The sequence below is a fragment of the Hippoglossus hippoglossus genome, chromosome 1, assembly GCF_009819705.1.
Source record: "Hippoglossus hippoglossus isolate fHipHip1 chromosome 1, fHipHip1.pri, whole genome shotgun sequence".
Lineage (NCBI taxonomy): Eukaryota > Metazoa > Chordata > Actinopteri > Pleuronectiformes > Pleuronectidae > Hippoglossus > Hippoglossus hippoglossus.
This window is the reverse complement of record NC_047151.1, coordinates 10,167,907-10,187,132: the sequence shown is the minus strand read 5'-3', so window position 1 is coordinate 10,187,132 and position 19,226 is coordinate 10,167,907. Positions and strand designations below refer to the sequence as shown.

The 19,226-nt window shown below is 44.9% G+C and overlaps 2 protein-coding genes across 10 annotated transcripts in view; one reads left to right on the top strand and one right to left on the bottom strand.

Annotated features, from left to right (window-relative positions):
* The window catches only part of LOC117761049 (adhesion G protein-coupled receptor L1-like), a 29,588-nt gene extending 18,883 nt beyond the window's left edge, over window positions 1-10,705 (top strand). For 6 of the 9 annotated variants that reach the window (XM_034584668.1, XM_034584627.1, XM_034584687.1 and 3 more), the window contains 17 exons: window positions 657-760; window positions 929-1,114; window positions 1,228-1,266; window positions 1,410-1,590; window positions 1,694-1,816; window positions 2,026-2,243; window positions 2,330-2,503; window positions 3,334-3,546; window positions 3,656-3,876; window positions 3,976-4,042; window positions 4,143-4,231; window positions 5,507-5,675; window positions 5,852-6,001; window positions 6,146-6,242; window positions 6,337-6,447; window positions 7,380-7,403; window positions 7,739-10,705. In XM_034584668.1, coding sequence (XP_034440559.1) covers window positions 657-760; window positions 929-1,114; window positions 1,228-1,266; window positions 1,410-1,590; window positions 1,694-1,816; window positions 2,026-2,243; window positions 2,330-2,503; window positions 3,334-3,546; window positions 3,656-3,876; window positions 3,976-4,042; window positions 4,143-4,231; window positions 5,507-5,675; window positions 5,852-6,001; window positions 6,146-6,242; window positions 6,337-6,447; window positions 7,380-7,403; window positions 7,739-9,714 — 4,142 coding nt within the window. In that variant the 3' untranslated portion in view covers window positions 9,715-10,705. The remainder of the gene's footprint in view (window positions 1-656; window positions 761-928; window positions 1,115-1,227; window positions 1,267-1,409; window positions 1,591-1,693; window positions 1,817-2,025; window positions 2,244-2,329; window positions 2,504-3,333; window positions 3,547-3,655; window positions 3,877-3,975; window positions 4,043-4,142; window positions 4,232-5,506; window positions 5,676-5,851; window positions 6,002-6,145; window positions 6,243-6,336; window positions 6,448-7,379; window positions 7,404-7,738) is intronic. The other 3 variants (XM_034584660.1, XM_034584695.1, XM_034584678.1) reach the window with 2 other exon arrangements.
* Window positions 10,706-11,702: 997 nt separating this feature from the next.
* Window positions 11,703-18,887, bottom strand: LOC117759506 (phospholipid phosphatase 3-like). Its single transcript, XM_034581710.1, has 6 exons — window positions 18,455-18,887; window positions 15,933-16,090; window positions 15,536-15,822; window positions 15,360-15,417; window positions 12,899-13,075; window positions 11,703-12,590 (listed from the first exon to the last, which is right to left on the bottom strand). The coding sequence occupies exons 1-6, from the start codon at window positions 18,654-18,656 to the stop codon at window positions 12,492-12,494; spliced, it is 981 nt and encodes a 326-aa protein (XP_034437601.1). The 5' UTR covers window positions 18,657-18,887; the 3' UTR covers window positions 11,703-12,491.
* Between the last annotated feature and the right edge of the window lie 339 nt (window positions 18,888-19,226).

Here is a 19,226-nt window from a genome sequence, read left to right as displayed (position 1 = left end):
TTTTTAAATGTATGCAACTCTCAAACAAATCTCGTTGACATATAATGCAGCCAGCCACTGGGTTTGCTTTGGCTTCACCTTTGGGGAGCTGTCATGTTGTCCATCTTTATGGTTTTAACTTGTTTGTCTGGTTTAATACAATTCAGTCTCTGAAAGAACAGACAAAGTAAGTGGCCAGCTAGTGAAGAAAGTTAAACAAACCAAATAACCATTTTTGTCATGAGTTGATGAAGACAAAACAGAAGCCCAAAGGAGTATTATACTTTGTGTGAACAAACATGACTGCAAATGAACGCTAATGTCGCTCCATGCTTCTTTATAACTTTATAAAATTATATTATATTTAAAGTCTGCATTTTTCTAACTTATTAAGGAGTTAATCCATCCCCAACTGGTCAAAACAAATATCAGTGTAGATACATATCCTGACTGTAAACATCAAAAAAATATCAAAAACTATTAGTATCCTTTACTTGACTCAAAGATAGTTAAGTCATTATTTATTTTCTCTATATATTTTTAGATTTCTTTTTTTTACCAGGTGTACAGTATATTTCATGAATATTTTGTGTCAGACGAATCACGTCAGGATCTGTGGGACATGACCTGTCCTCTGTCCCCTCTGACTGTCTTTGTCATGGTGTGTGCCTCTGCAGGTATAGCCTCCTATCAGTGCATGTTATCTCCAGTGGGCTGGAGCTCCAGAGGGCCTGACCTTTCCAACTGTACCTCTCCCTGGGTCAGCCAAATTGCACAGAAGGTTAGTCACACACACACACACACACACACACACACACAAACACACATTACTGTGCACACACACACCCACACACAACACACTGTGCAAATGTCCTAAAGCCAGACAGCAAGCCGCTCCCCCTTAAATGTCAAAATATTTGACATTATAAACGCCCCCGCCTCACTCTAGATTAAGAGCGGAGAGAACGCAGCCAACATCGCCGGGGAGTTGGTCAACCTAACCAGGGGGCGGATCTATGCCGGTGATGTCAGCATGTCCGTCAGGCTAATTGAACAGTTATTGGACATCCTGGACTCCCAGCTTCAGGCCCTGAGACCAGCCAATAAAGAGTCTGCAGCGCGCAATTACAACAAGGTAAATGCTTCCTGTTGTGTGGATGTGTACTTGACCTTTCCTGGAAATGAAAGCTGAAAATGTCAGACATGATGATTCCCACTATAAATGCTTGATGCTTTTTTTTTTTTCAGCTGCAGAAGAGGGAACGCACCTGCAGAGCTTACGTTCAGGTAAACTATGGATAGAAAGAAAGAAAGAAAGATAGATAGATAGATAGATAGATAGATAGATAGATAGATAGATAGATAGATAGATAGATAGATAGATAGATAGATAGATAGATTAATAACAAAACACTCTTTCTTTTTGTCAGGCTGTCGTTCAGACAGTTGATAACCTGTTGGGTCCCGAGGCTCTCGTGTCCTGGGCTGACATGAGCAATGTAGACCAATCACGCTCCGCATCACTGCTGTTAGACGCAGTCGAGAAAGGAGCATTTCTATTGGCCAACAACCTCTACGAAGGCCGTTTCAGTGACAGAGCACCAAATGTTGGTACGTGGCCGTTCAGTATCTCAGCTGTTTTTTTTTTGTTCAACACATTGTGGAAATTCACCAGCTCATCCAGACGTCTGTGTCCGTGTCTCTTCATGTTCAGATCTGGAGGTGTATGTGCTAAACACAGAGGCGGACATACAGGACCTGACGTTCCCTCACTCCTACGACAGCGACAGCATCTTGCAGATATCAGCTCTGGCGCTGCAGCAGTACAGCAACAATGGTCTGTGACAGGCTATGAAACTGATTAACACTTTGTACAAGTAAATCTCAGCATGGTACACAGCACAATAGACCATGGATAGGAAGTAATGGATTGTGGAAGTGACACATGTTCTGTATTAAAGTAAATGAAAAAAATCATTATGAAAAAGGATATAAATGTTCCCCTCTTCACTGTGTCGTCCTCTCCTCTGTGGTTCTCCTCTGCAGGCCAGGTGAAGCTGGTCCTCTCTCTCTATAAGAACTTGGGCTCCTTCCTGACAACCCAGAATTCCACTCTGCGACTCGGCCTGGGGCTGGGCCAGGGCTCAGAGGTCAGGCGTAAGAGCCTGGTGGTCAACTCCCATGTGATCTCTGCCTCTGTGCACAGAGGCTCCAACAGAGTGTACCTCTCTGAGCCCGTGATCTTCACCCTCAGGCACCTGCAGGTGTGTTTACCTCAAAATTAACACCCACAATGAACGGACCCCCTGACGCTGTGCACAACGTGGTCACTGTGTGTTTGTCTCTGCAGCTGGAGAACCACTTTGGCCCCAACTGCTCCTTCTGGAATGCAACAGGGTTTTCTGGGAGCGGCAGGTGGGCGACGCAGGGCTGCCGCCTGCTGCACACCAACAACACACACACTACCTGCGCCTGCAACCACCTGTCCAGCTATGCTGTCCTCATGACTTATCAGCAACCTGCTGTAAGTAACACACACCACAAGAACAGCATATAACACTGTTAAATTCACCGTCACAGCAGAAAGAAGCAAAATAATTTCATTTTTATTGCCAATATATGTAATTGCATTGTTCTATTTTCTTATCCTCTAAGAGATTAACAGTTTATTTGCATACATTTCCTCACAACTACAAAAATACAGATTACTCAGCTCTAAATCTTTCTATATTATTAGTTTTTACATGTTAGTGTCAATGTGGTCAGCAGCTGATGTGAGGCCTATAATGAGTTTTTCTTTATTTATAGTTTTTTGAATTTATAATTGAATGGTGCTAAGACCAAGAGATTAAAAGGCCAATGTTAGACATTAAGACTGCTAATGCTTTTTAGACTCCCAGGTGCCAGACTTTAATTTTGTAAATCTACCTCCATCTTCAGACACTTAAGTCCTCCTGACAACAGTACTATGCACCCAGTGGCACAGTAGGACTTCACCCCCACTGCGCTCTCCAAAATGCTGTTTAAAAATCAAGCGGAGAGGGGTGATGAATGTGGCTTGTAGCTGTAGGAGAGAAAGAAAGAGAGAGAGAGAGAGAAAGAAAGAGAGTGATTTAAGCTGCAGGGTATTTTCCTCTGCCAGGAAATTGAATTCAAATGTTCTCTTTGTTGAGTGTGTATACCATATATTTGACACAAGGACACACAACCAGAGGCAAAGACACACATGCACCTCATTCCTTAACCACAAAAATACACATCCACCTATGCTCACAGATCTGCATCAACACATGCAGCGGCATTCATACATGCACACTTTATGATTATCTTTGTATGTTCTCGCCTCTTCACCAGTTCGGGGTCGGCGTAGAAGAGCTTCTGGTCTATGTGGTGTCTTGGGTTGGCATCTCGGTAGCACTGGTGTGTTTGGCCACCTGCCTTACAACCCTGTGCTGCCAGGGGGCACCCTGGCACACAGACCACAGCACCATCCACTGCAACTTGTGGGCCAACCTGCTCATCACTGAACTGCTCTTCCTTGTTGGCGCCAACAAGACACAGTACACAGTGAGTGCTGAGATACTGGACTAATATAACACTGAAGTATCAGAAATGATTTTATGTGGTTTGTAAAGTAGCTTTTTGGGGCCTAAAGTACCGTTGTGTCACTCTACAGGTGGTGTGCTCCATCATTGCTGGCTTGCTGCACTTCTCGCTGCTCTCAGTGTTTTGCTGGTTGTGTCTGGAGGGGGTGGAACTTTACCTGCTGCAGCGGGAGGTGTTTGAGGGTCGCAACTCCAGGAGGAAGTATTTCTACCTGTGTGGCTACTCCATTCCTGGGCTGGTGGTGGCCGTGTCTGCAGCCATAGACTTCAGAGGCTACGGCTCAAAGACGGCGTAAGTTGACTGTGTATGTGTGTAGATGTGCACATTTTTGTATGGAACCAATTCCAACATCTGTAAATCTCTGACATGTGTGTGTGTGTGTGTCTGTAGATGTTGGCTACGAACAGACAACTACTTCATCTGGAGTTTCCTTGGACCTGGTGCTGTCATCATCATGGTGAGAGTTCATGCTCACACACATCCCAAACTTTTCATGTATCTCAGATTTAATCAGAGTTTAACTGTGTTTGACCTTGTTGTTTCCTTTTTGACCTCAGTTGAACCTTGTTATCTTGGTGATGACCTTACATAAGATGCACAGCACTGCAGCCCTGAAGCCAGACTCCAGTCGCCATGACAACCTGAGGTTAGTATAGTGCCTCAGGCTCATCTGACGGGGGTGATTATGAGCAGAGCTGCACTTATTAACATTAGCAAAGCTGAATTAATAACTGTAACACGTCCTGGATTGATAAAGATGTGTTCATTTGATTTTTGATTTTCTTTTCTCTCCTGTTGCAGTTTTTGGAATTTTAATATTTCATACCTTTCATTGTTTGTGTTGTAAAACTACAAAATAAAGTTTAAAAATGAACGACAGACTGTTATGACTGGGGAAGCTTGTCCATTTAGAGATAAAAATGTAATTCAAATTCTTAAGACTCACCTAGAGAGAGGGAGCCAGTGTAAATGTAAAATGATAAAACAGATGTGCTGCAGACAGTAGACTGCAGATCTCCACCAAGGCCCAACATTCCACTTAAATTCACTCATGCTGCACCAAATTTCACAAACTGGTAAAAACCGCTCATCTTTCATCAAGATCCATTAATTATTCTCTGGGAAAACTGTGAAAATGTTAAAAAATAACGCAATGTTCCATCATACATCCATCATACTTTCAGGTTTCATAGAAATCCATCCGTAATCATTTTTTTTTTTTTTGTGTGTGTAATCTTGCTCACAAAGAAACATACAAATCAACCAACAAACAAATAGACAGGGGTGACAACATTACCTCCTCGGTAAGGGTAATAAAACAGTTGTAATAATACAGTCTTTCTTTTGTCTTAGTACAGCTCCAGCATTTAAGCAGCATTTTGAATAGTTTCAAGTCTTGCACAGCTTTTTGGAAAACTACAGTGAAATTTGCTGCAGCAGCCTCGGTGGCTCCATAAAACTATACAGTCTCTATATCCTTGAAAAGGTCAAACTTTAGTAAAGCTCCATAAATGAAAAATAAAGGAAAAGAAAGTGTAAAAGAAAGCTGTGGTGGGTAGAGGTTATTTCCTCTGAGTTTAAAATGCATCTGCATCCTCTTTTATTCTATTTCTTCCGTTTCTGTTTGACAACTTGTTGAATCAGAATCAGAATCAGAATCAGAATTCTTTTTATTGCCAAGTATATTTACATATACAGGAAATTGCCTTGGTGTGGTTGGTGCATTTGGACATAATTTGGGTGTGTGTTCACTTGGCATCAGTTTCACACCCTAAGTCTTTAGCTGTCTTGTGAGATTGAAAGTTCAATATTCTGTATTTCTCCGTTTTCTTGCTCAGATAGATTAGTTGTCGTTTTTTTTTTTTTTAAATGAGACGTGATTTATCCGTGTCCTCTTTCCCTTCGGTCTCTCTCTCTCCAGGGCGTGGGCAGTGGGCTCCCTGACGCTGCTCTTCCTGCAGAGCGTCACCTGGTCCTCAGGCCTGATGTTCCTGTCTGCTCCATCTCTCCTCCTGGCTTATCTCTTCTCCTCCCTCAACACCGCCCAGGGCCTCCTCATCACCATACTGCACTGCAGCCTCGCCAGGAAGGTCAGTCTCTGTGTGTGTGTGTGTGTGTGTGTGTGTGTGTGTGTGTGTGTGTGTGTGTGTGTGTGTGTGTGTGTGTGTGTGTGTGTGTGTGTGTGTGTGTACTGCTCCTGCATTGTGTCTCTCTGTCATCATGTACGTTTTAACACATAACTTTAATGTTTGAATATTGCAACTAGGGCCAGAAGGACTATGGCCGATGCCTGCGTCTCTCGCAGTGTTGTGCAACCTCCTCTTCCAGTTCTCCGGACTCGGTGAAGGGTTCTGCCCTCCGGTCCAACAGCCGCTACACGAGCAGCCAGAGTCGGAGAGCCACTGCAAACAGACAGGTACTACAAAGCACTGAGCCCCTCTCTCTCTCTATCTCTCTCTCTCTCTCTCTCTCTCTCTCTCTCTCTCTCTCTCTCTCTCTCTCTCTCTCTCTCTCTCTCTCTCTCTCTCAGTTTTGACCTCTTGACCTTTTCCACTCCCAGAGTCGCATCAGGAGGATGTGGAACGACACCGTTCGCCGGCAGACCGAATCGTCTTTCATCGCTGCTGATGTGAACAACACTCCCACTCTCAACCGAGGTGACGATCATGCTCGTTTGTCTTTTAAATCTCGGCTCCGTGGCTGAGGGATGTTTGACATTTATTTTCTCCCTCTCCTCCTCTCCACCCTCAGCTGCTTTGGGAAACCACTTCCTCACTAATCCAGTGCTGCAGACTCATGCTGGAGCCTCTCCCTATGACACAATGCTGGCCCAGGGATACAATCAACCTTTCTCCTCCACAGGTGCCTCTCAGTACAGTTTACTCTGATTCTTTCGCAGCTCTTATCTTTTTTATTCTTATCTATACAGCTTACTCTCTCCTCTACTTTCTGTCGCTTGTAAAAACACAGTAAGCTTGTGTAAGACCCTGTTTGGACCTGGTATTAACATCCGTCCTGAGAGATCCGATCACAAGTGGACATCACTGTTCACACCTGAAATTAAAATGTGTCTCCGGTGACAACTCGTGATTGGATCTCACTTCCCCGCTCTACATACGCAAATAATCACATATGGAATTTCTGTTCATGAAGACCAAATTAGGTCTTTTATATGGATGTGTTTGTGTGTGTGTGTGTGTGTGTGTGTGTGTGTGTGTGTGCGAGAGAGAGAGAGAGAGAGAGAGAGAGAGAGAGAGAGACCTTACCCCCAGGAGATTGACTTTTGCCACCAGTGAGGAGTTTTCCGTGCGAGAGAAAGAGAAAAAGCAGGTGACTGGAGAGTGGGGGGGCTGAAAGGATGAATGCGCAGCGTGGTCTACTATAGAGAAATATTTTATCCACTTGAAAAAGAGAATCAGTTATTATATTTTAGTTAGTCTGGACACTGAGGTAGGGCCTATAAACAAATATACATATGGTGTAAACTGTAGCGAGTCAGAGGACGGGAGCTGAGTAGTTCTCAGAGGCCCAGGACTCATTTGTGTTCACAGAGACTCTTTTGGTCTAAGTAGCACCGACCACTTGTGATCGGATCACTCAGGCAGGAGATAAATAAAAGGGCTGAACAGGGTCTAAGACTTTTGCACTTTAACTTCTGCACATTGGGAATGCAATTTAAAGCGCAAATGTTTTGGTGTGTGTCTTTTCTGATTTTTGTTTTTGAGTGGAACTGTTTGTCTTTTACATGTTGTTGACCCTCTCCCTCTTTGTCTCTCTGTCTTAACCTGGAGCAGTAGGAACCTTCAGAAACAAGCAGAGTATGAGCTCCTTTATTGTGCTCACTTTAAATCATTGAGCCCCACTTCCTTGTGCACTGTGGTTCTATTCATAAATCTGTGCAACATTCGCAACAGTAACAACTCATAGACCATGAAGCCATAATATACATCTCCTCCATGTCGCTGCACACTGAACATTTTCATCAAATTATATTGTTAATACCTGAATCTTCTTGGTAATTCTGCACCCTCAATAGGCACAGGAAAACTCAATTCTGCACTCTCATGCATTCATCCATGTGCATCACTTCATGTAGTTCTTTAATGGCGTCTCGGTCCTTCTGTAACTGTAGTCCTCCTGTTTCTCCTAACAGAGGGTGTCGTGTCCCAAAGTCAGGAGTCCTGTGGGTTGGACAGTGTGTGCCTCAACGGAGGCTACACCCCCAACACCTTCACCCTGCACGGTCTGGGGACTACACCTGGGTCCCGAGCTGGAGTGGTGGGCAGCACTGACCTCCTGAGGGAGGGAGGAGTAGGCATCGGAGGGGATGACATCTCACCAGCCCTACTCACCCCCCACGGAGCCACAGATCTGGGCGGCAGTGCTGGAATGCGCCGGAACCTGTCTGACGCTGCTGCACTGGAGAAGATGATCATCTCAGAGCTGGTGCAGAGCAACCTGAGGCCCTCGGTCCCCATGCCGGTTCCTCCCGAGCGCTACGGCAGCCTGGCGAGGCCTCATCACCACGATAGGGCGGCCCTGATGCACACCGCCACACTGACTCGACACCCACAGCCGCCCCAGGAGGGCTGGGCTGCCACCATGCAGCCAAACACACACCACAATGCACAAGATGGCTGGGCGCATACAAGGCACCACACGCAAGAAGGCGAGACACATTCTACAACACGCGGGCAAGATCATGCCACAACGCCACGCTTACAAGATGGCTGGTCGCATGCATATACTTCTGGAGATTCGGAGTCCCGTGAGCTGCTTAAAGACGGGGACAGGTCGCAGCTGCAAGGCACTCTGGGACGCCGAGGGCTCCAAGACAGGCAGCAAGCACGTCCCCCTGATGTTCAGGCTCGGCCTTACTCCACACTCAGCCGCACCCCTGGTACTCTGTCCCGCCACCGTGGCACGGTGGAGTCAAGTGGAGGGATGGACAGAGAGAGAGAAAGGGACAGAGACTGGGATCGATACAGGGACAGGCCCCTTCCGCCTCCTCCTCCCCCTCCCCCACAGGAGTCTGAGCCCCTGTACAAGGCTCTGGAAGAGCCGCTGCTGTTGAAACAGAGGGAGGCAGGTGTGGATGCTTGGCGAGGCCAGAACAAGGACGAGACATTTCACTTAAAAAGGGACGGATTGATTGAGGAATGGAGGGCTGAGCGAGGAAGGGATGATTGTTTTACCTCTCAGAAGAGAGACGGAGAGATTGATGAATGGAGAGGTGGAATGGAAAGAGGGAGGGATGAACCTCATCTGTTGGAGAAGCGAGATGGAAGATTGGAGGTGTGGCGAGGAGGAGCTGAGGCGGAGCAGGAAGAGACTTTCATAACCCAGAAGAAAGAATTCGGGATTGAGGCATGGAGAGGTGGGATGGAGAGAGAGAAGGAAGAAACCTTGTTTTTAAAAGACAGAGACGGATGGAGGGCAGGGGTTGAACGAGAGAGTGAGAAACAAAAGGATAGAGCACTGGACGTGTGGAGAGGAGGGATGGATGTAGACAGGGAGGAATCCTTCCTGTTTGAGAGCAAAGATGGCGGTTTAGACGGGAGGAAACGAGGGAAAGATAGAGGGTCTCTTCGGTATCATGGCGAGCGGGAGGATTCAGAGAGCTTTGCTCTGCCTTTGACCCCTGATCTTGACCTTGATCCTGACTCCTCACCAATCTACGCCAGAGATTCGAACCCCTCCCCGCTCTACCCGGGGGACCGAAGCTCGCCGCCAATCAGCATCTTCCCCCGAAGCTCTCCCCCGACAAATATTTTCACTCAACGAGACAACAACTCACCTCCCAACAACCTGTACTCCCGACACTCCCCCCAGGTGTACAGCCGAAGCAGCTCCCCTCCTCGCTTCTACACCCGCACCTCCCCTCCGACGCTCTCGTACCCCGACAGCAGTCCTGAAGGTCCGGAGGAGGTCAGCCCTGCCGGCCAGTCCCAGCGGCCCGCCCTGGAATTGCCCTATAGCCTGGGGCGGCCCCCGCTGGGGCCGCGGCCCAATCACCTGCAGACCTTCTACCAGCCGCCACCGCTGCCATCCAATGGAGACGCAGCGTACACGGCAGAGCCCAACTCTGAGGGAGACGACGGACAGATGCAGCGGGTGACGAGCCTGTGACTAGGGCGGTGGTGATCGGGGCATAGAAACCAAGGAGGAGAAGGAAGAAGGCGCTAATAACAACAACAAATGATGATTATGATGATCGAACTGATGGAAATGATGATGCGTATGATGATGAAGAGGATACCAAAAAGGCATGAAGAAGGTACCGACGATGATAATGACAGCGATGGCTCCTCCCTGCTTCTATCTTCCGATCACCACGAGATTCCCCCCTCTCCATGTTTTGTTACTTTTCTATGACTGTGATCCATTTCTAACTCTTCCTCCTCCTCTTCCTCTCCCTGTCCTCTCCTTCCTGAAACCCTGCTGTGTCTTCCCGCCTCATCAGTGCTTATCCTTATTGGCCCATAGTCTAAGTTTCTATCGATTCATCGGCTGGGTGTCGCCCCCTCCCTGTAGCAAGCAAACAGTGTGTCAAAGAAGCACTTGTGTGTTGCCAAAAAATCCTTTCAAAGAACATGTGCATGACTTTATAGTGGCTTTACGAGGCTACATACCGTAGGAGGAAAGTGCTGAAGTGCGTGTGTGAGCATATGTGCAAGTGTGTGTGTGTCTTGCTTGTTGAGCATGCGTGTGTGAAAGGGCGCGCGTGTGTGTATGAGCGTGTGTGTATATATACATCATTCTTGTATAATTAATGTATCACAGTGAAGCATTTTATCAATATCAACTGGGGGGCTTCTTACACACAAACCCCTGCTACTGAGTTTGAACTCTTGACCAATCCCATTTCACAACAACACCAAAATCTCCGCCCCCCAACACCTCCTCCTCCAACCTCCACCTGCCAGGTGATGGGACTTGTTGCTGTGGAGTTTGTCATAGCAACAGAACTCTTGACTCCAGAGCCAGAGATCATATAAAAACCTCAGAACTTTTCTGCAACCCCTGAGATCCTTGTACATATCGACCTCAAGTGTTCTGATTGTCTTGTATTGCTATTGAAGTTCAAGTAAACATGTGAAATAAATGTTTTTGTCTTTCTGTTTGTGTGGCTGTACAGAGAGAGGGTTTCAGAAAAAGGAGAAAGATATTTACATACTTACTTTAAATCTGTTGGCGTACTTGAGGTACTTTGGCTGATGAATACTTTTACTTTTTAAATACTTTGAGGTAAAAATATGTAAAATATCCTATACTTTTGCACAAATTTAGTTTACAGGACAGAAGATTTACTACTTTTACTTCAGTTAAGGACCTGTGTTTTTGTGCCACCTCTGTTGATAAAAAAAACGTTATAATTTTTTTTCATGGTGCTGTAAATAGCTTTATTGGCATGAGTGTTATCTTATGTAAAGAAGAACAGTTAAATGTGACTTGAAATTCTTGAAATTGAAATTCCCTCACCCTACTTTTCTTGAGTTTATAAGAAAAGGAGGTCACCGTGACCTTGACCTTATACCTTTGACCACAAGAATTCAATCAATTCAATCTGTGAATCCAAATGAAGGTTTGTACTAAATTTGATATTCCCTCAAGGTCTTCCTGAGATGTTGCGTTTACAAGACCAAAACCTTCACAGTGACTTGCAAAGTCCATTAGACCATCTCATTCTAGATGCATCAGTTCATGCATCTAGTCTACATGAAATGAAGAAATTTCCTCAAGACGCTCTTGAGAAATTGTGTTCACGAGCATAGGACATACCTGAAAACATAATTTAATAAAAATCAGTCATATGATGTGTAATTATGAGCATTTTAGCATCATCTAATTCATTGTTTTGGTTTTACTGACTAACGCCAGGATATCATCTAATCGCTCATGTTGACCTAACTCCAGATGCTGCATTTATCTTCAGAGATAATGGGAGGCATCGAAATTCCGAGACTTGCTGAAGAACAATGTGGAGCTTTTTCAAAAGCTCAATGTTGAACTTCAAGACGTACAGTGATGGTCTTTTGAACGATTCTGCAATAACATGTAAAATCTTTACTCTCAAAATGATTATGTCATAGTATTTGAGAATAAGACACAAAGTGAACTAAAATAGTCTGATTTATTTAAGAAAATCGCCTTTTTCATTATTTATCAGTGTGCTCTTGAAATGGTAGGTAGCCTAGAAAAATGCTGTACATATTAATATATATCCAACCAAGAATTAGTAGCAAATGCGTTCTTTCTCTTCATTCAATATCTATTACATTCTACAGACATTCTCTTAATTATCCCCTTATCACTAAACTACATATATGAAATCTAAGTGGTACAACACAGGAGGGAAACAAGTTGCTTTCCTGCTGCTTGTGTTTTCTTCAACAACCCAACCATATTTAATGGATTTATGTAAAAAAGAAAAGAAAACAGCTTCATGTTTGTATAAAATACATTCTACATAGCAAATCATTCTAAAGTGGTAGTGAATAATACTAACAAATGGAAATCAAAAAGTGCTTTTACAGTATCATTCGAATTGTACAAAATCTGTATATATATATTTACAGGTGACGTATCGAGTGGTAGTGGTCGCTGTGTGTTCAGTCTCTTCTCACAGGTAAGTATTACATGTTAATGTCATTCCCAAGGAGGAAAGATCGAGTACTCAAGCTGATTACGCAACACTCCAGCTGAGCAGGCGCTGGAGTCTTCAGCTCCTTCCCTCTTCCTTTCTCACAGCTCATATGTCCTTTCACTGTTTCTCTCTCTGTCTGAGCACTGAGGTATGTGGTTGGACTTCACAGGAAATGGTCTCACATTCTTCACATCTCTCGTCTCTCCGAGCCAGACTGTAGGCAACAGGTGGAGGTTGGGGGGGGGGGGGGAGTCCATGTTTAGCAGACGGTATGGTGGGGTGACAGGGGGGTGTCCAGGGTCTCAGTTGGAGAGAGGGCTGAACTGGAGCTTTTGAACATGGAGGAGATGTGGAAGGCCTGAGAATAGACAGGGAGAAACATGGGACTTAAAGTGTTACTCCACGTTAAAATGTGTCTTTTGAGCTGTAAACTAGATAATTTGTTTGTTCTTTGACGAAAAACATAAACGCTGGTTTTAGTATAAGGAGGGGTGTAGGTAAGTGTGTCTCAGCTCCAACCTCCCAGCACTGCGCTCTCAAGGCATGTTTTTCATTTCCAGGGAGAGACACTTCATCCAAAACTTAGGGGTGAAGTTACACATTAAACAGACTTTGACAAGTTTAAATGCACTGATGAACAACAACCAGCAGACGAGGTATACTGACCACCCAGTAAGCAGTGAGGGCTCCCTGTATGTAGCCTGTCAGCACGTCGGACGGGTGGTGCCGGTAGTCGGAGATGCGGGTCAGGCCTGTGTAGACCGCCAGCAAAACCAGGAAGAACTGCAGCGCCGGCCTCAGCAGCCGAGCCCCACCCCACGTCAGCCGGGCCTGCAGGTAAAACTGCATCACAAAAACAAAACAGTGCTAATTAATGCAAGAGTGCAGTCATCATCACAGCCTTTACAAGTGTATCTCACCATTTATTAGCGCAGCGTCCCAGTGTTCCCTGATCTCCTGCTGTTTTCATTTGCTGTTAAAGCTCTTTGCTGTTAATTCAGACTCAAGACTCCACATTTACTGGTAGTTCAGTCACTACAGAGTCATGTCATGTCTTCACTCTGCTGCTATGAGTCACGTTTATTTAACACAAATACTATCCTCACTCTCTAATTAAATCCAAGTGTTGAAATATTGGCTTTTATTTTAGTTCAGTCAGACAACTCACGTTCAAACGTTTATTGCAACAGTAGAACAGGTTTAGTGTTTGGCGTCTAGGCTCCAACGTAATCACTCCCCCATATGATTACACAGGAATGATGGGAGTGATGAGCAAATACTTGTAACCCCCTGTCGGAGCCTACAGGTGGATGCTGGGGTGGTGGAGGGGCTGAAGCAACTGGTAGCAATACTGCAGCAGCAGTGCGAGCAAAGGGGATGATGGAAAATGTCTGCTTAAATAGACCACCTGATAAGGTGGGTGTGTATTATAGATGGTTGTGGAGAGTGAGGTATGTCACATGATGTATGTCACATGATTGGAGCAGGGCAGTGGGTTCAATGTATTGAACTAGAAAAGCACTCGGAGAGAGTATTCCTCTGCCAAAGCTGATTGGCCACCTTATCACCATAATGCATATTGAGATCAGATACATACTGTATATTGTGTACAATGACATTTTCTGCAAACTACTCACATAAACACTAAAATACCCAGTGACTGATATGGCTGGAAAGAATATTTGTTACAGTACATGAACTAAAAAAAGATCACCCCACTCAACACATGCCTACATTTTCATAAAGTTCATAAGAATCAGTTTCTTGAGAAACTCACAAAAATGCTAAAAAAGGCCGTATCTATTTAAGAAATTGAAAAAGAATCCTGGATCTGCACCAAAATGTTCTTTCCTGACCCATAGCACATCCTTCACCAAGTTTAGTTTTTGCTTAATCTTGTTCACAAACAAACAGATAAACATACAAACCCACAAACAAAAGGACAGGACTGAAAACATGACCTCCTTGGCAGGGGTAAAAGTAAAGAAACATGGTTTGGAGAGTAAGAAAATGATGTGAGTCAAATGCTATGGCTCTCACAGTCACAACCCAGTCAAATAAGAGAATCATAGTAGTATCGGGCGGCTGTGGCTCAGGAGGTAGAGCGGGCTGTCCACTAACCATAAGGACAGTGGCTGGCTCCTCTATTCCGTGTGCTGAAGTGTCCATGGGCAAGATACTGAACCCTAAATTTCCCCCGAAGGCAGTGTGAGTAGTGTGTGATTGAGAAAGTGCTGCGCATTCTGTAAATGCACTGTATGAATCAAAAACTATAGTGTTAAACACTTTGAGTGGACCTCAAGACTAGGAAAGTGTTTTATAAATACAGTTCACTCACCATAGTAAAGTCTGACGCCAGCATATTAGACACCTCCATTCACCATTACATCGAAATAACAAATGAGGTAATACGTTTTGGGAGAATGGAGAATGTGTGTATCTCTCCTTTCCTCCTTCCGATTCATGAGTTACACTTTGCCAGATATAAAGTATTCAGTGCACTGATGCAGCTTCTGATGTCTCCAGTTCTGATGACAATGAAGATTAACAATCTTGTTGTCCTTCCTTTACTAATTATAGTACAGCACTACAGAAACATTAGGAAGTATAAGAGTTAAGTTAACATACTGTATGCAGGCACTTGCAAGCACGAACACAAAGTTTCAAATACACATATAAATGCAGGAGCTTACACACACACACACACACACACACACACACACACACACACACTTGCACACAATAGAGGAGAGCAGTGAGGCGGGGAGGCGAGGTCACACTCCTCCCACAGCAGAACAGAGCTGTCCCTGTTTGTCCCATTCCTCCATTCAGTCCCTCTCTTTCTCCCTCTGCTCTTTCATGCTCCCTCGTTCTGCTGCGAACTGGACTGATGATGGGTCCCCGTTTCATTCCCTCCCGCTTTGTATTTCATAGAGGGATGGTAATTGGAAATTGGAGAGACAGTAAATTGGGTTTACCGGTGTTTGTGTGTGTGTGTGTGTGTGTGTGTGTGTGTGTGTGTGTGTGTGTGTGTGTGTGTGTGTGAGTGTGTGTGTGTGTGTGTTTGTGTGTGCGTGTGTGTGTGTGTGTGTAAAAGAGAGAGCAGTAGACAGATAGAGATACTCACTGCTAAATAGAGCATTGTGTACATGGCAAAGGAAGCATGGCCCGAGAAGAAGGACTTCCTACAAACATGGAGAAGTATTTAGAATCACATGAGATTTAAAGTTCCATTTATACCGACTCAATATATTATTATATTATTAATTATACTACAATTAACACACACACATAAACGCATACCTCGCCTCTTCCTCTAACCGGTGGTCAGGATGTTGGCATCTCACTGTTGCAACATAACTTCCCGGCGTGCAGTTGAGTGACGCATAAGTGACCCCACACACAGAGAGGAAGTAGGGTCGTAGCCGGCCCACACTCAGCTTGGCCATGTTGGTCAGTGATTGGCCGACGCAGCAGCCGAACAGGAAGCAGCCAAGCTCCTTATACAGACAGGACACGTACAGATTCCTGATGAAGGCCTTGGAGCTGACACCTCGGAAGCGTACCCTGTAACACTCCCCGAGGGCGATCTGGGGGTGAACACACAACCGCCATATTACAGCCTACGTATCCTCCTCACAAGCTGCGACATGCTGTACCTACAGTATGAGTAACAGTGACTGCTATGATGTGCACTCACTGTGAGGCCCGTGATGATGATGCCACCAGCGATGAGTAATTCATCTGTTATGGCCTCTTGGTCCAGATAAGGATAGGTGATGCTGGGGTCCCCGCACATAAAGCCCCTTCTGTAAGGACTCACTGCCTTCAGCTCACATGCGAAGAAAGGGATGGAGGCTGCAGCGGAGGAGAAGGAGAAGGGAAATTAAAAGAATTTGCAGGAGCAAGGTATGGTTTGCTATTAGAGGAATCCCCGGGGGGGTTACAGATATTTCTTTTTGTTGTGAGATAGGTGAGGTACTGGAGAGGATGAAAGGGAGGAGAAAAGAGGAGCAAAACTAAAGGTTGAGAAAGGGAAGACTTGTAAAGCTGTTGCCCTGGGTACAGCCTTGTTTTTTATATTTTTGCATCTGTGTTGTGTTAGAAACCTGTGTTTTCACATTGGCTCATCCAAAAATTATGGTAAGTTTTTATTGGGGGGGGGGGGGGGGGGTTGCATGGATTGGTTTCTAGATGGAGAGCATGTGACGTTCGCTAACTTTTCTGAATTAGTTGCATAGATAGTCTTTCTGTTTGAATGGAGAAAATTAAAAAACTTTGTTACTTTTGTTGCGACTGTAATATAATTATGGTATTACTAGCAGCAAAATGAACGCCCTTGTCGTTCAAACATAATACCGTCAGAGGCGAAGACTACAGATATAATCAAACTGACAGGAGAGATGACATAAGGGGATTGATGAAAGAGTAGAAGGTCAAATAAGGAGAAGTTGTACAGCAAAATAAGGGTGGGAACCAGGACTTTTCTCCTGAGAACCTAACGAGTTAGACAACTGTGAGGAATGTGAAGGTCACTGCAGAACTGCTCCACTGGGACGAAAGACACTAAAGCGACTGTAGAAAGCTCCCACGTCCTGACTGAATACAGACCGAATCCATTGAGACTGGAAATAGAAGAGTGAGGCAGGCTCAAAACAGACAGAGTCTGGACTGCGCATGAGCAGTGTGTGTGAGTGTGTGTGTGTGTTTGTGTGTGTTGATGAGAAGAGAAAGGGAAGTTGTTTGTGACTTCAGTTCAACTCTCTCCTACAAAACAAAGAACGAATGCTGCAGCAGCTCTGAGCCAGAACCAGCCTCACACTGTCTCTGTCTGTCTCTGGGTGTCCTTGCCTCTCTCTCTCTCTCTCTCTCTCTCTCTCTCTCTCTCTCTCTCTCCATCCTTTATGCCTACACATTAGAGAGAGGAATGAGAGAGAGAGAGAGAGAGAGAGAGAGAGAGAGAGAGAGAGAGAGAGAGAGAGACAGAGACAGTCTTGGACGGCTCCGTCCTTTCTGCACATGTCCAATCTGTTGTCGGTGCAGACTACCTCTCCATCCAGCTTTTTCCAATATAACCTACATTACATAACCACCCTCCATTCACATATAGAAAACATGGGAGGAAGGGTCAACGATTACAGCAGTCACACACACACACACACACACACACACACACACACACCGTGCATTTATTTATTTATACCAAATACAATTCCCCCTGGCTTGACTCTACCCTGAGAACGGGAGGTTGTCATGGAAACTGTAGAATTCCCTGGGCAATGCACAAACCAGCTGGCATGGAGGGGCTCGGGAGCGCGCATTAGTGGAAAAAACATGGCCAGAGATACATGTTGATGGAGAGAGAGAGAGAGGGAGAGAGAGAGAGAGAGAGAGAGAGAGAGAGAGAGAGAGAGAGAGAGAGAGAGAGAGAGAGAGAGAAACTTTCTTTCTATTTTTCCCCTCTTCTTTCTTTCCTTCTTTCTCTCCATTTCTTCCCAATCCAGGAGTTAAGTCGTTGCATGATATTCTGCAGGCGGGCTCGAATGTCTTTGTTGACTAAATAAAAAGAGGAAGAAACAAAGTGTAACTTCAACATGGTTGAAGTTAACCCTCACTGCTCTAGGAAGGAATAACAAGTAGGCTACTGTAGAGGGTTGCAGCTGTCATCAACAAACCTGGAGACTATGTGTACAAATGTGAAATTCATTGTCAGTTATCGTGCCAATTATTCTCTTATAAATCATTTAGATTTTTAGATTATTTTATGCCATAAAATATTAAAACTTCTTTTAAAAATCAATATAAATTGCCCCTCAGCACACCAGTGTAAGTAATTGCATCTTTTGCATTTAAATGCATTCTCACACATCTGATGCATGGCTGGACAAAATGACAGAGACACTTATAATATATGCTTATAATCTAAATCCTTAGTATATTACACTATATACAATATGATATTATTATACTTTAATACTGTAAGAATATTATACTTACTTATAATATAATGCATTCCAGTGCAAACAAAACCCAAGTGACCACAACAATGACCGTAGAAGCAATTGCAAACTTTCAGATTTGTTGTATTTGCTGTTAATGGCACTGCAATTTTGTTGGAACGCTTCATTAATACGTCAATAATAAAAGCATTCAGCCTTGCTGTCAACAGTTAGAACAACTTCTCTCGTGTACCTGTGCTGAAGCCTGTATTTTGATATTTACCAAGGAAGAGGCACAGGAGGTCTAAGCCGACCAGAAGTTTTCTTTTGGACAAAGCCGGTCCGGTTATCTCGATGAGTTTCTTCCCGGTGCCGTTGTCCATCCCCATCCCTGCTGCGGCCAGGCTGCTCTTGTTGTCCGCCAGTCTGAGCTGGAGGTCCGCGCTGGAGACGCCGGCGCTCTGTGGCACAAATCTATCCAACATGACGCCTATTGGCTCGGAGCGCACAAACCTGTTGGCGTCAGAAACCGTGGCAGCGCCCTTGAACTTCGCTCATGTGCGGGGCCACGGGGGACTGAAAGTGTGAGCTGCCGCTGTTGTTAATGCGCTTCCCGCCTCAGTACATGTTTTCCTTTTTACGCATTTCATCACAGACTCTGCAGGGCTCGTCCTGACCCGTCACAGGGCGCAGCGTCACCGGGAAGATATGCAGAGCACGGAAAACTCCTCACTGGTTGCAAAAGTCAATCTCCTGGGGGTAAGGTCTCTCTTCCTCTCTCTCTCTCTCTCTCTCTCTCTCTCTCTCTCTCTCTCTCTCTCGATGAAGGAGCATCTGATGCCTCATATCCTTCATTTCCTCACGTGTCCTCTGTGAATCAGCGGCTTCCTAAGTTGCTTCTGTTAAGAACATTTGACTAAGTCTGACAGATATTTCATAATCTGTGTAAATGGTTTTAATTGTGAAAATGGTGACTTAACCCAACGTTTGTCCATGGCCTAAGTTGACCTTTCTATGTGGTAACAAATGTAATTTGATATTTTAAACGTGGTCAT